The sequence below is a fragment of the Poecilia formosa genome, unplaced genomic scaffold, assembly GCF_000485575.1.
Source record: "Poecilia formosa unplaced genomic scaffold, Poecilia_formosa-5.1.2 Scaffold188, whole genome shotgun sequence".
Taxonomy (NCBI): domain Eukaryota; kingdom Metazoa; phylum Chordata; class Actinopteri; order Cyprinodontiformes; family Poeciliidae; genus Poecilia; species Poecilia formosa.
Window position 1 is genome coordinate 1,092,408 of NW_006800127.1, and position 14,897 is coordinate 1,107,304.

At 39.3% G+C, this 14,897-nt stretch overlaps 2 protein-coding genes across 4 annotated transcripts; both read left to right on the forward strand.

Moving 5' to 3' along the window:
• Positions 1-958: 958 nt before the first annotated feature.
• Positions 959-6,632, forward strand: lrit1a (leucine-rich repeat, immunoglobulin-like and transmembrane domains 1a). Of its 2 annotated transcripts, XM_007566238.2 has the most exons (5): positions 959-1,583; positions 1,977-2,437; positions 3,362-3,667; positions 4,595-4,806; positions 4,921-6,632. In XM_007566238.2, exons 1-5 carry the CDS (start codon positions 1,462-1,464, stop codon positions 5,650-5,652), a joined length of 1,833 nt encoding a protein of 610 aa, XP_007566300.1. In that variant the 5' UTR covers positions 959-1,461; the 3' UTR covers positions 5,653-6,632. The 2 variants fall into 2 exon arrangements, with proteins under 2 accessions (XP_007566300.1, XP_007566299.1); XM_007566237.2 differs by having other exon boundaries at positions 960-1,583; positions 4,595-6,632.
• A 606-nt stretch (positions 6,633-7,238) lies between these two features.
• On the forward strand, positions 7,239-12,606 carry lrit2 (leucine-rich repeat, immunoglobulin-like and transmembrane domains 2). Of its 2 annotated transcripts, XM_007566240.2 has the most exons (4): positions 7,379-7,658; positions 7,895-8,685; positions 10,134-10,873; positions 12,370-12,606. In XM_007566240.2, exons 1-4 carry the CDS (start codon positions 7,549-7,551, stop codon positions 12,394-12,396), a joined length of 1,668 nt encoding a protein of 555 aa, XP_007566302.1. In that variant the 5' UTR covers positions 7,379-7,548; the 3' UTR covers positions 12,397-12,606. The 2 variants fall into 2 exon arrangements, with proteins under 2 accessions (XP_007566301.1, XP_007566302.1); XM_007566239.2 differs by lacking the exon at positions 12,370-12,606 and having other exon boundaries at positions 7,239-7,658; positions 10,134-11,293.
• The last annotated feature ends 2,291 nt before the right edge of the window (positions 12,607-14,897 follow it).

The following is a 14,897-nucleotide window of genomic DNA, read 5'->3' on the forward strand; positions in this document are numbered from 1 at the left end:
GCTCAAAAAATAGCTGGTTAAAAACAGTGTAAATTGCATAAAGTGTTTGAATCATCCCAAACCTACAAGAGAGCAAATAGCTTACAATTTGTTAGCTGTTAAAAGCATCTGCAGATTTTCGTGCCAATGGGCTGAGGGGAAACAAGCATGACATTGTGCTGCTCTGAGGATTACATGAAAAAAATGCTGGTGAAGTATAGGTGGAAATATGAAGTGTTCAGTCACATGATATTATAAATCACATGATACCAACAAAGATTAATACAAAAGATTAGGACAAATCTTTTTTAAAAAAAGTTTTAAACTTGAGTTGCACAAACCCTATAAGACGTTAATCTGCTAGCACATTTTACTGTAAACTGTAAACTGTAAACGGTAAAAGTGATGCTTCATGATGAATATGGTAGATCTGCATCATGCTGATAAATTACAAAACATGTTATGTGGGCTGCGTTGGTGCTCTTCAGAGGATCCTTTGAGCTTCTTGAAGTAATTGTGTGTCACTAAATAACTGTTTTTTTTGTATTTTTCTGTCCAGCAATTGCAGAACCTTTACAGTTTAATAATTTAGTTTGTTTGCAGCTTGATCTCTTCTCTTCCATAAGCCTCTCAGCTAGAATTTGGGTCATAATGCTCCAACTTATGTCAGTTTGACTCAGGATTATTCACAAATATGCCAATGTCGGTTCGTGTGCAGAGTTGCAAACTCGACTCTTTTCATAAAATTTTACTAAGTCAAAGTGAATCACAAAAAATATCATATAACAATCAAAGCTTTGACTCCAGGAAAAAAAGGTCTGCCAATCTTCCTTTCTCTCTTCTTGTAATTATGTTTTACTCTTCTCATAATGGAATTATCAGAAAAAAAGTTTCTATGGATTCACATTATACTAATTGTGATTTTATTTGATCCATGGAAATTTTTGGTACAGCACATTTTATATACATTTACACATACCTTAAAACTCTCATACGAAAGCCTTCAGGTCTCCTGGCAGGACCAGTGAACGTGTTTTAAAAACCGTTCAACAGCAGAGCCACCTTGTGGTAAAACAAAGATATGTTCGCTCACATCTTAGCTGTCACAGTAAAGCTGAAATGGACAGCCAACAATTCAGTGGAGAGAAAAAAAAAGCATCCCAGTGGATTATGACCGTTTCGGAAGTGTTTTTTTTTTTTCCACTGATGATAAATAGGGACGTCTCCGCGCAGCCTATCAGATTCCGGGATGCTATACGCATCAAAATGAAACGAACGCCAGTTCTTCCTCTAATCCCACTCTATCCTTTTTATCTCGGGACTCACAGCAGTCAGATCACTATGGGACAGCAAAGCGGTGGAACAAAGCCATGCAGGCGATAGTCCTTTACATGAGAGAGAGAAAAAGTAAGTCTGTTTAAATTTGAGTGAGGCGCAAAGTGGGCGCACAGGCACACTGCGTATGCGTAAAAGTGGGCCAAGATGTTCCGCGTCCTGCTCCTGGGGCTCTGCGTGGCCACGCTGGAGCTTCCCTCCCCAGTGAGCTCCTGCCCTTCGCAGTGCAGCTGTTTTTACCATAACTTGAGTGACGGATCCAAGGCTAGGTAAGGAAACTACAGAACAAACTATGTAACCGACCCTGCGTGGTTTATGCGCACGGGTGCATCTCTTCGGATGATTAGAGCTAAAACTGAGGACAGATGCTTCAATAGAGGTGAACTGTGAACACGTGTACAAACGGTGAAAAATTAGACTTCATCTCAATCAAATTTGATCTTTCACAAGATTATCTGTTAAAAGCATTCTTTGCAATATTTCTCGACAATATTTTCCACGTTGTTTTCTTTTTTTGTTTGTTTTTCTTACCTCTTCTGAGTGCGTCCTTTGGACGTGACTGAATTCATATGCTGTCATCCAGTTTTATTAGATTAACAATTAATAAAACATTTTTATCCTGCCTGTCATATAATTTATGAATATTGGTTTGCCCTTTTCAGAAGCGTGATATGCAATGATCCCGACATATCGCTTGTGCCAGTCGGGTTCCCTGTTGACGCATCCAAACTGCGGATCGAGAAAACAGCCATCCAGCAAATCCCAAGCGAAGCCTTCGGCTACCTCTCCAGTCTGGAATTCCTCTGGATGTCTTTCAACACCCTGTCGGATCTGAGCCCGGAAAGCTTTCGGGGACTGTTCAACCTGGAAGAGCTTCGTCTGGACGGGAATGCCCTCACTGCCTTTCCCTGGGAGTCTCTCCTGGACATGCCCAGCCTCAGACTTCTCGATTTGCACAACAACCAGCTCACCTCGCTGCCCGCGGAAGCCACCACGTACATCAAGAACCTCACCTACCTGGACCTGTCCAGCAACAGTTTGCTGACCCTGCCGATCGAGGTGCTGACCAACTGGCTGGCTGCGAAGCCCGTGCAGGGCCCCGAGAGCTCCAAGATGATACTTGGTAAGAAGGGACACACGGGCATCTCCAGGAGGTTTATGAACTCGATGGTCCTGGGGTGGAACATCCAATTTAAAAACCATAATACAATTTTTTGGGAGTAATAGGATCTCATTTACTACCATTAAAAGATGCAAACAAGGATATAAGTAAATGTCACATGTGCATGCCCACCCTCCGACACACTCATACCTCAGTAGTGTATTTTGCTCACTTCATTTTATCTGCTGTGCATAATGGAGAGTTGCTCTTTGATGGCGGCTGGCCAAACAAAAATATTTTTAAGCGGCACATAATCTCAGTCCTGACCTTGATTTATTTTAAAAAAAATATCCTGCTTAATTCTGAATAATCTCTCTCTGTATTTTTTTATTAATTTTTTATTTTTTGTAAAATGTGCACAACAACTTCAAGACTGCAGTAACACCTAAATGCACCTATCTAACAAAAAGGTTAGTCTTTCACTTTAGCCGGTGCAAACCGTGTATTGACAAATAAGGCATTTTTAAGAATCGTTCAACTGTTTTAACATCTTTTGTGGCACCATCAGTTTGCTTACTAAATGAAAAGGTGAAAATACTTCTTCAAATACATGCATGCATAACAGCCCATGATCTGTACTGAGAGTTTAAACTTAAAACTCAAAAATATACAGACCGTAAAAGAAATTAGAGCAACAAAATGTTAGCACACTTTACTGTTTCAATATCTTACACATCATCATCATCATCATCATCATCATCATCATCATCATCTATGTTGTCATTATTGCCATAATCATGTAGTTTCTGAATTAAATGTAAATCCTCTTACAGGATTATCATCATAGCATCACAATCAGCCATCTGCAGGCCGCTCTTTTACTTTGCACACAGCCGCACTTTTCTGTCTCCTCCTCAAGTTTTGCCTGTTTCTCTCCATCCACAGGTCTCCATGACAACCCCTGGGTGTGCGATTGCCGACTCTATGACCTGGTCCAGTTCCAGAAGTCCCCCACGCTTTCCGTGGCATTTATTGACACAAGACTCCGCTGTTCGGCACCAGAGAGTTTCTCAGGGGTCTTGTTCAGCGATGCGGAGCTGCGTCAGTGTCAGCTCCCACGCATCCACACGGCAGTGGCACGAGTCCGGAGTGCGGTTGGGAACAATGTTCTCCTTCGCTGTGGGACCATTGGAGTACCGGTGCCAGATCTGACATGGCGCAGGGCTGATGGACAAATGCTTAATGGAACAGGTTAGCTAGTCTTTAGTCTTATTAGAGGCAACTCTTGCATCAACAGTGCCCAGATCGAACTCTTCCTTTTCACCACTAATTCTATAATTTACAAATAGAGTAAAGGTTTTACAAATCACCAATTAATCTACAGTACTTCATACACGGGTTGGAGATTTACTGTATCACAATAGTTGTAATGAATCTCAGTAACCTGGTCCAAGTTTGATCAAAGTGTTTCAGATAGCCCTTTTAATTTCCAGTTTCAAACTTGATATCAACCGCCATTTTGCGCTGTGGGACATTGAAGAGGCTCAATAAAAAGCACTGGGGAAAGAAAGCCAAAGACATTCAAGACTCATGGCTGCTATGGATTCTGACATGTTACTTCATCTTACATGTTCTTATAGTGTTTACACTGCAGACAATACAGAGCTTTCCCATTCTCTACCAGCTGGTCATGAAAAAAAGCAACAGAAAAACCATTCAGAAGTATAAACCAATAAACAGTTTCTGATTCGGAACTGAGCGATACCTTTATTTTTATTTATTTTTTATTTTTTTGCATTTGGTTTATGTCGCCCAGCTACAGGTATTCCTGGACAGGCAACCCTGCTACCACCACAGGGTCTCTCTGTGCATTGTACATGCGTTAGGAGGATTTTTTATACTCTGTGGTCTTGTTGTTAATTAAACAAAGAGCTACTACTAGATCCAGTTGGATTGTTAGTCTGATTGACAGCTGCAGTCTTTACAGGCAGTTACACAACATAGATGGCAATTGATGAATAAATATTGTGTAATCAGCTGCCTGGCATTATTTTCTTTTTATTAGCAGAGATCTTCTCTCAGATTCAGGTTCCTATTAGATTTGTTGCAATTCTAAAATGTCGTTTTGCATTCATAATTGCAATAATAAAGTATATTCATATATCTCTTCTACCACAGTACAACAAGAAACATCTAAAGAAGGAATCACCTGGTCCATCCTCAGCGTCCCAGCTGTGTCCTACCGCGATTCAGGGAAATTCATCTGCAAGGCATCAAACTATGCAGGGAACGCAGAGGCTGTCATTTCCCTGGTTGTCTCTAACACACCAAGACCAGAAGGGAACCAGACAAACACCGACAAGAAGGTCAAAGTCAAGAAGCCAAATCCAGTGGGTAAAGCAGCCTACCAGGAGAAACTGGTGGCCAGATACGTAGTTCCAACTTCCACCTCATCAGCTTTGGCTGCTATGGATTCTGACATGTTACCTGCTGACTCCGAACAGGTCAGCTACAGCCTAACTGATGGAGCCACCCAGGATCCCTCCGCCTCCCCTAACTCAGATGCACTACTGGATCTGGAGAAGACAAATCTCAGCAACCTGGCGGCGAACACTTCATCCCTGCAGCAGGACCCAGACAGGGTGGTCCGCTCTGTGAAGGTGGTGGGTGACACAGACAATACAATATCTCTGAACTGGAGAGCACCTAAAGCAAAGAACACGACTGCCTTCAGTGTGCTGTATGCTGTGTTTGGGGAGCGGGACATGAGAAAGATCAACGTTGGAGCGGGACAAACCCGTGTAACTATAGACGGGTTGGTGCCCAGGACCAAGTATATTGCCTGTGTGTGCGTGAAGGGGCTGATTCCCAAGAAAGAACAGTGTGTGATATTTTCCACTGATGAAGCAGCTAGTGCAACTGGCACCCAGAAGCTGATCAATGTGATTGTGATCACTGTGGCCTGTGTCATTGCGGTGCCCCTCACCGTCATTGTGTGCTGTGGGGCGCTGAAGAGGCGCATTAAAAAGTACTGGGGGAAGAAATCCAAAGACATTCAAGACTCATATGTGACTTTTGAAACACTGTCCCCTGGCACAAAGGCCAAAGGGCTTGAGGGTGAGTACTTAAACAGACTGAATCAAGAGGAGTCCAACAGACTGCTGTCAGCCCGCTCCAGCCTGGACTCCGAGTCAACGGCAAAGATCGAGGGACAACCTAATGAGTACTTCTGCTGACGTCATGCTCCAGCTCTGGCTCCCGCTCCACGCCATCTTCCGCGCACTCACCCACACCCACATCCGCATAGCAATCTGAAGCCCAATGCCCACCTGCACCATTCTCATCACCGCCCACACTTTCACCCCCATCCATATCCCCAGCACAATCCTTACACTCACCCCACACAACATCCTGACGTCAGTCCTCCTGCCACACGCTCCCATACGCCCACACCATGGGATTCCCCTCCACCGGTCCCTCCTCGCTGGATACTGCCACCAACTCCACCGCCACAGAGACCCAACTTCTATCAAAGGACTTTTGCACGTTGCACAATAATGGAAATCTCAGTTTAAAAAAGAAAAAAAAATTGGAACGTTCTGGAAAAGCCTGTCCTTCTTGCAGATGCTCTGCTGTGCATCCAAACATCCATTACTGGCAAGACTTGCTTTTACGTGTAGAAGAATGTTCGCATCATAAAGACTGTAAGAAAAAAAAAAGACGTAACATTTAAAGCTACTTGCACGACCCAGTGATAAAACCTTCTCAATCTAACCTGATTTAAAGGGAACACAATGGTACACACTCCATTGTACATAATATATGTATGTGTATGATTTGTAAATATTGACTGAACCGTGTACACTTACATATACAGTTAATTCTGTGCCTCTGTATATATCTGTCATTAGTTCAGAGAAGATATACACATAGGCATGGTTCAACACTGGTGAATGGAGGGCAGCTGGAGCTGGAGAGAAGTACAGAAAGGACTGAACTATGACACAATGTAAATAAGATGGAAATGAAAAGTTAAATCACTTTTATTCCCCAGCAATGAGAAATGTAATAAAAAATAATAATAAAAAAAAATCTATGTATCCATTCAATGCCAGCTAGAGGCATCACTACCCTCATTTAATGTAGATCTTTTCATTCCGATCATACCGCACATTTAAAGATGATTAAATAAACTTTTATATATATATTTACCTGATATTGTGTGTTCATACTAGTGAGTTACTTAACCTCAGTACAATTATATTATATTTTTTAACATATTTCAGCTCAGCATATTTTTATACTGTCTTGTGTGTTCTCATTGCTCAAAATGTACCAACTTTTGACCCTCAGATTTCCTTTTAGTGGTGACCTGAATTAATTTTTCCATCAACTCTGATGAAGAAAAGCATACCCAGATCACGCTGCTACCACTTTTTACTAAAAAGATTTCTTTTTTCTTTTGGTTGTAACCCATATCTCATGATGGTACATGAGGTTTTTGTTATTGTTTTTATAACGTAGTCTGGCTTTAAATGTCACCAAATGTTATCCCTGGACTTTTTATTGTATTTCTTGATCTTCACGTTGGTGTTTGCTCACAAATGTTCTTAAGCAGAGGCCTTTACAGAACAGGTGAAATTATACAAAAAATAAATCACACATTATTTGGTGAAATCCATAGGCAGTTGGTTCCATTGAATTTTATTTAGGGGAATCAGAGGAAAAGTGGCCAAACTGAAAAGAATGCCTCATTTTTTGACATTTTATTTATAAAAATGTCTGAAAGTGATCATCCTTCCATAAAAGAAGATAGCAACCAATATTCCCCAATACTTTAATGTGACAAAATGTGGGAAAGTTCCAATGTAGATTTAGAGAAAAATAGGCTTGCGCACTTATCAACAAACAATTATATTTCTGTACTATGGAGTATAGCTAATTTCTATACAATTCCTTGCAGTTGTACTTTCCCTGACCTACAAGACTGAGCTGATGCCAAAGCTGATACCCAAGAATTAGACCTTCCTTCTTCCTGAACATGTCAGGGATTAAGTTTAATAGGCTTCTGTTGTCTACTGCCATGGGCATCTCTTTACCACGCATACAAACCTCAGACTTCGTCACGGACTATGGACACAATGATTTACCTTCTGGTTGTAATGTTAATAAAAGCTGAACCATGTAGAAGTTATCCTCGATGTTTAAGTGGGTGCAGCTGTATTGATGACCGTCATGGAAGGTAAAACCGGATTTCATTTGGCGCCGTCTTGCTATTTTATTTTTATTTTTTTTTTGATGTGCTTATCTGTCTCCGTAAGTGGGTCTGGGATTTCTAGACGAGTTTTGCCAAAAAAAAAAAATAAATAAATAAAAAAAAGAAAGTCAGAGATGAATAGGAATGCTCTACCAGTGGTAATCTAGTGACATTCAGTCATTTAAAACCAATTTTAGTTGATCAAATACGCTTTTCCGCAGGTCACTCATATGTATGGAAGAAAGCGCCTTCGGGGCCATTCCCGACAACCTTCCAGACGATTTGACCAAAATACGGATAGAAAAATCTCACTTCACTGAAATCCCCAGGGGAGCTTTTTCCAAAACACCCGCAGTGGAAAACCTGTGGCTGAACTTTAACGACATCACAGTTATAAACTCAAAAGGTCTGGAGGGTTTGGGGAACCTAACCGAGCTCCGTCTGCAGGGGAACAAACTGCGATCAGTACCATGGACAGCGTTCGAGGACACGCCGAACCTCAAGATCCTGGACCTGAAGCACAACCAGCTGGACGTCCTCCCGGAGCACGCCCTCAAATTTCTACCAGGGCTCACATATTTAGATTTATCCTTCAACCAGCTCACGGTCATATCGAAGGAAGTCTTCCAGAATTGGCCTCTTTACCAGAAAATACAAAATGCAGAGGAGCGGGACGTCACCGCGTCCAGGACGAACGTCGTCCTGGCGCTGCACGACAACGCCTGGCTTTGCGACTGCCGCCTGAAGGGCCTCGTGGAGTTCATCGCTTCCTTGAGTCCTCCGATCATACTGATGAACTCTTACCTGACCTGCTCAGGGCCGGACTTTAGGGCGGGCAAGTTCTTCCACGAGATCGAGCTGCAGGCGTGCACAAAGCCAGTGGTCAGCACGCCGAAGGCGAACATGAGCCTGCCTCTGGGATCCAACCTCACCCTGCACTGCTACGCCAAGGCGAGGCCGGACCCTGCTGTGTGGTGGACATATGGTCTGAAGATAATCAGAGGATTTCATGGTAAGAGTGTGATGGACTGTCAGCTACACTGCAGCTAAGGCGATAAAATTGTGTGAAATTAGATACTTAAACTTACATTTTAATCGCAAACATATCATGTTTATGCCAGGAAGATATTTGCTATTTATAATAATAAGCGCCATGCTGTGAGACCGCTCTACATCGCCATTCATTTAAAATGTTGGAGATTGAAGTGCAGCTGTTTACATAATAATGTCGGGTCATGGTGTTACAGAGTAAAGCTCATTTCACTTGACCTTTAGAATGGAAAGATTCCTGCTGTCCAAGACTTTAAATAAGAATCTGCGTCCAGTGCATTGTTATATTTTCATTGTTTGATTGGCTGATCTCCAAAGCTCTCTGCTGGAGAACTGCAACATTCTCCAATGTAACAAATTATGCAACTACCACAAGAGATACATTTACTATGAGGAACTCACACATCTTTATTCGATGAGCTGATCCTTGCCACTTTGGTCCGCCAGCTGAGATTATGAGTGGATGCCCCTCCCAACATTTGATTCTAAGCACTACTACTTAAACAATTGCGATAGCATGAAATTTTGCTGTGTTACATAGAAAATGTGATGACTATAATAGGTGGTTGCAGTCTAAGTTCCCTGGGTGACCTCATATTCATAACTTTTAGCATAATAATAGAAGATTGTAGATTTTTAATTATAGATGCTGTTGACTTTTCTAAAATGGTGTCAAACATGAAAATTAGAATTTCACATTAATTTTCTTTAACTATAAAGGTTTCTTAGTTTATCAATTTTACTGATACAACATAAACACTCTTACTGTATCAACATAAGTATCTGCAGTAGCATTATTTGGCCATGTTGCTTTATTTAAACTAACCTACCAAAAGAAAATCAGACCCTCAACATAAGACAAGAGCTGAGCAGCAGCATGTTCTGCATCCAATAAGCAACTAACCCTGCCTTAGTTGCCTAGTTGCCCTCCCCAAGCAAAGGGAAATATTGCTAAAAACATTTAAAGCATATCTTATCTTCATTAGGAATAAAGCTATTGTTTATTAATCAAATTATAACATACCTGTTGTCATTTGCAGCCGTTTTCATGATGGTCAAGCAAATGATGAATAGCATCACCATCAATCCATTTACATTTCACGCGAGTAATTATAGGAAGGCACAAATACAAATTTAAAACTACATCTGATACAGATGAAATGTGGATATTTTTGTTGCACAAGCTATCTTCAAGAATTTTGAGAGTTTAAAATTCAGCTGCATTATTTAATATAATTTCCGATTGATTTTTAAATTTGGGCCTTTCACTTTAATGGAATCCTAGAGAAGAAGATCGCTTCATGAATTTTCAAATGAATCTTTAAATCATTTTGAATGTATTATAGAATATTTTTGCCCTGCAGTAATGTTAAGTAACTACACATATATATTATTTTGTTGTTTTCTCAGAGTCCCAAGAAAGAGTTTCCGATGACACCATCAGATCCCATCTGGTGATTCCTTCCCTTAGTGCAGCAGACCGTGGGGTCTACACCTGCACTGCCGTGAACTTCATTGGGAACTCCTCGGCGAGCGTCCTCCTGGATGTCATCTCTGCTGACAGCAGAGATGACATCGCAGGCTTCCCAGCTGCATCGGGGGTTGCTGATCAAAATGTTTTCATTGACATTCGCATCGCCAAGCAGACAGTGCGTGGCATCTCTATTGAGTGGTTCGCCGCCCTAGAACGGCCCTCCGAAACATGGTTCACCATTCACTTTGGTCAAGCTGGTGATGACAAAAAAGAAATGACCTACATTGGACCTGGAATTCACTCCTACTCCATTTCAGATCTGATTCCTGCCACCAAATACGAGATCTGTGTAACTCTAAAGAACCAGATGCCACGTCCAGGCCAGTGCATTGTGTTTGTGACAGGAACTGACATCACAGAGATGGAGCAGAGGGAGAAGCTAATCCACATAGTGGTGATAGTTTTAGCAATGGTGCTGGCCGTGCCGATAGGCATGTACGTCTGCACCACCGACACTCGAATTCCCTGCTATGAGGTCATCGTAGAGTCGTGGAAGAGACGGCAGAGAGAAAGCAACTCGTCTGGGATGGAACAGGAAAGACATGGCACTTTTGACAGCCTGCAGGCCGCCAGTGATGAGGAGCTGGTCAATAAAGATTTCAATGAAGACAGAAAGGTGAGGAGGAGGTCTGAAGACAGATTGCGTAAAGGCAGAGCTGATCAGAGCAGACTTACCGCTGAACTATATTGAATTAAACATACAAGTTGACATTAAACATGTCAACTTGTAACCAAAATCCCTCCCTGAATACACAGATGTATAATTTAGATGTTTGTGAAGTTAGAATTTTTGCAAAAGCATTGCAAAAAAATGGTAAGATTTTCAAAAGCATCAGATGTAAAAAAAAAAGAACAAAGTCAAATAAATTATATTAAATCATGCTTTTATTTAGGAAACTGATTAAGTATTAAGTTGAAATCTTTTATGGGCAGCTGCAATATTTCACAATTCAATTATGCTATTCTGAAATTGTTTAGGTCAGGCTATTCTATTCACGGGTAAAAATTAAATTTTCACTAGTCTGAATACAGCTCTGGAAAAAAAATGGAGAGTCCATTGCACTGAATCCCACTGAAAACCTCCTGGTTATTCCACCAAAGATTGAATACTGAACTCTTCCTGAGTTAAAACATTAGTATTTATGTTTCTAAAAGAACATGAACTTGTTTTCTTTGCATTATTTTAGGTCTGAAAGCACCACATCATTTTTGTTATTTTGACCATTTCTCATTTTCTGCAAATAAATACTAAATTGGAATTTCTGAGACATGTTGTTTGTAGTTCATGGAATAAAAGAAAAATGCTTGTTTTACTCAAACATGTACCTATAAAAAAGTAAAATCAAGAAACTGATTATTTTAAGTGATCTCTTAATTTTTTTTTTCCAGAGCTATATACCTGTCAAGCCAAAAATGGAGTCAGAGGGAACTTTGAATTTTAATGTGTTTTAAGTATATTTAAGTTTTGCAAAATTTAAGTTTAGCAACTCCAGTTTTCCTTGATTAGTTTCCAGCATATCTCCCTACTGATGAGTCAAAGTAAGGACATGTTTAGGACATGATAACTAATGTGATTAGGTTGCTCTTCAGAAAACATTTTCAAATACTTTAGTTGGAGATCAATGTCCAATTACCATCTCCAAAAGCCACAAGATGGCATTTTCCTCTGCTCTCTTCAGTGAATATACTATAATATTTCACTTTCTCTTTACTGTTTACCTGTTGGCGGTCATAATGTTATGGCTTTTTCTGGAACTCAATGAAATAGGATCTTCATATAAGCTCCTGTTTATATGAAGAATAAATAGGATTTTATTTATCCCATTTAAAATATAAATAAAGTCTTTTGGTTTTTCAAAAAGCCAACTTTTATTTCTTCCTTTATTCATTTTGAAAAGCTACAACCTTCTTCACAATAATAATAATAATAATAATAATAATAATAATAATAATAATAATAATAATAATAATAAATTAATACCGCATTACCTTGGGTAATTTTATTTACTATTTTAATCACATCTTTAATTCAGGCTAGTAATGTAGAAACAAACAAGCAAATAATAAAACTGTTTCATGGTTTGGTTTTAATTCTTTCTTTCTCCATTCTAGGCCAAGGAGGTTGTTGGAAAGATGTGAAAGATGACTGTTGGGTCACCAGTGTATTTCAAGGATTTGCAATAGTATAGAAAATGTACGCGTGTGTATATTCTAATGTGTGTATATATCGCTCATCATCATTTATGAGCCGGTTTAATTTGAATGATGAATTTGCTTCTTTGACGATGATTGACATGGATGGGAATAAACTTCTACTGTGGGGTTCTGTTAGCTGGTTTCAGTTTTTAGACATATTGATAGAAGAAAGCCAGCTTCATAAAAATGATTTTAAATGAATGTCTTGACTAGGGTGTGTACGTGTTCTTTTCATATAGTGTAGTATTTCTCTAGATATTTGTCTCATAGAACGTATACATAAAACTTCTAGCTGTGGTTTTATTGAAACATTTTATGTTTGTCTTCCTTTTGCCAAAACCTCCCATGCTATTGCAGTAAAACAAGTATGGAATGATTTTTAAGTAAAATTTAGTTTGATTTATCACTTGTGACTTGTACAAAATGTGTGTAAAATGTTCTTTTCTTGAGTAAAAAAACTACTTTCAAGCTTTTTCCATTAATGGACCTCTGCTTAATATGAGAAAGAACACAACAAACATGAGGATTTATTGTATAGGGAGAGAATATTTCTCACTTTTAAAGATGTAATTTAGTAGACCCATTATTGGCAGGAAAAACACAACTGTTTGCAGCTCATTACAATGTTATAAACACATACTGACTGAAATAAAATAACTTATTTCAGCTACAAGCTTACTTTCTCACACTAACATCTTTTCAGATTTCTGAGCTAATCTAATGATGTTTGTCTATAAAAGAAAAAGTCCGTTCTTTATTTCCCCCCCTCTTTATTAAGCGTACATGTACAGTTATAAAAAATAAAAAAAACTAAATATCATGAGGTTCATTTGTCAAAGCAACTCTAAGTCAGGTATGGTTTTCATTAAACCCCTGATTCTGTAATTTGGTCTGATGTAGCTGTAAACAGAAAATTATAAGTGACAAAAATGAAGGCTTTAAAATTGTGCATATGTGTCTAACATAGAGAACCGATGTACTAAATAAAACATACTTTTCAATAATAATGTAAATTATTGAATGTTACTTTGCATACTTCCACCAGCTCTCTCTCTCTTAACTCCAAATTGCAGCTACATTTGCACTGACCGGCTGGGACAGATGGCACTTCGGATATGCAGCAGCCAATGGCATTGTTCATTTGACATAATACCCAAACACTTGCATCCTCTCTAACATCCCTCCCACCGTCACTTTATGATCAGATCAGACAAACCAACCCCCCCTGTCTCTTGCATTTTCCTCTCCTCTCTTCAGTGACGTAAAGAGATCAGTTCAGCCGCGCATGGATTCATTTAGGATCAAGGCTCAAAACAGCTGACTGAGATTGGCGGCTCTCATTTTCTGCTAGGCAGATGTTTTGTTATTGTTCATATGTGGTTATGTGATTTTGAGGGTGGTGTAAGGTTGCAGCCTTTTGCTGTAAAATCCTTGGTCTCCATATGACAGAAGAAAATGTCACTTTTATTATTCCCCAGTTTAATTTGTTGTAGCTGCTACTACAACAAATTCATGTATTGTTGACTTTATTATTCAACATTTACTCTAAAAAATTACTTTTAGCTTAGTAGTTAGATGTATGTAATGATGTAAACATTATTTGCCCTCCTACTGATCTCCAGTACAATCACCAGTATCTAAGATAAACTTATAAGAGTTTGCTTTCATGCACACAGAACAACGCGCACACACACACACACACACACACAGCTCTGTTAATGATTGAGTTCATCTTTCTTATCTAAGTCTAAGAAGGACAAGGCTCAAAAGTTATCCTTCATAACTTTTGAGCTTTTTGTCAAGCTCAAAAGCATTTGAGCCTGACATCACGCGATTAACATGAAATAAGACATTAACATTTCATCCTTATTACTTGAGTAATAAACACTTCTCCCACATTTTTCAATACTTTTGCTCCCTTAAATCGTTGACGACCCGTTATAAAAATGTTATCTTTCCAGTTTAGCATATTAGATTTAGACATTCTCTAAGTACTAGAGTATAAAAGGTAAAATGTTAATCTCTTACTTCATATTCACCTTTAACGGTTAAAATGTTTCATTAAGGATATAATTCTGATGGACATGAACAATGCAAATAAATAAGATGTTTCCACATTAAGTGAAAGGAATATTTTTATTTTTTATTGAAAGCATAAATGTTTGAACAATAACAAAAAATACTTACTGAAATATATATATATATATATATATATATATATATATATATATATATATATATATATATATATATATACCAAGTGACTACAACATCAGGAAAAAGGAGCATGAGAAACTGGAGAAATACCAGGGCCTCAGAGAGGAACTGGAGAAGGCCTGGAAGGTGAAGACCACAGTGGTGCCTGTGGTCATCGGGGCCCTCGGGGCAGTCACCCCCAAACTGGAGCAGTGGCTCAAACAGATCCCAGGAACAACATCAGACAT

Coding starts and splice junctions, on each gene's coding strand:
- lrit1a (XM_007566237.2), top strand. CDS start 1,462: ATGTTCCGCGTCCTGCTCCTGGGGCTCTGCGTGGCCACGCTGGAGCTT. Junction 1,584..1,976: donor AGTGACGGATCCAAGGCTAG/GTAAGGAAACTA, acceptor TGCCCTTTTCAG/AAGCGTGATATGCAATGATC. Junction 3,668..4,594: donor ACAAATGCTTAATGGAACAG/GTTAGCTAGTCT, acceptor CTTCTACCACAG/TACAACAAGAAACATCTAAA.
- lrit2 (XM_007566239.2), top strand. CDS start 7,549: ATGGACACAATGATTTACCTTCTGGTTGTAATGTTAATAAAAGCTGAA. Junction 7,659..7,894: donor ATTGATGACCGTCATGGAAG/GTAAAACCGGAT, acceptor GCTTTTCCGCAG/GTCACTCATATGTATGGAAG. Junction 8,686..10,133: donor GATAATCAGAGGATTTCATG/GTAAGAGTGTGA, acceptor TTGTTTTCTCAG/AGTCCCAAGAAAGAGTTTCC.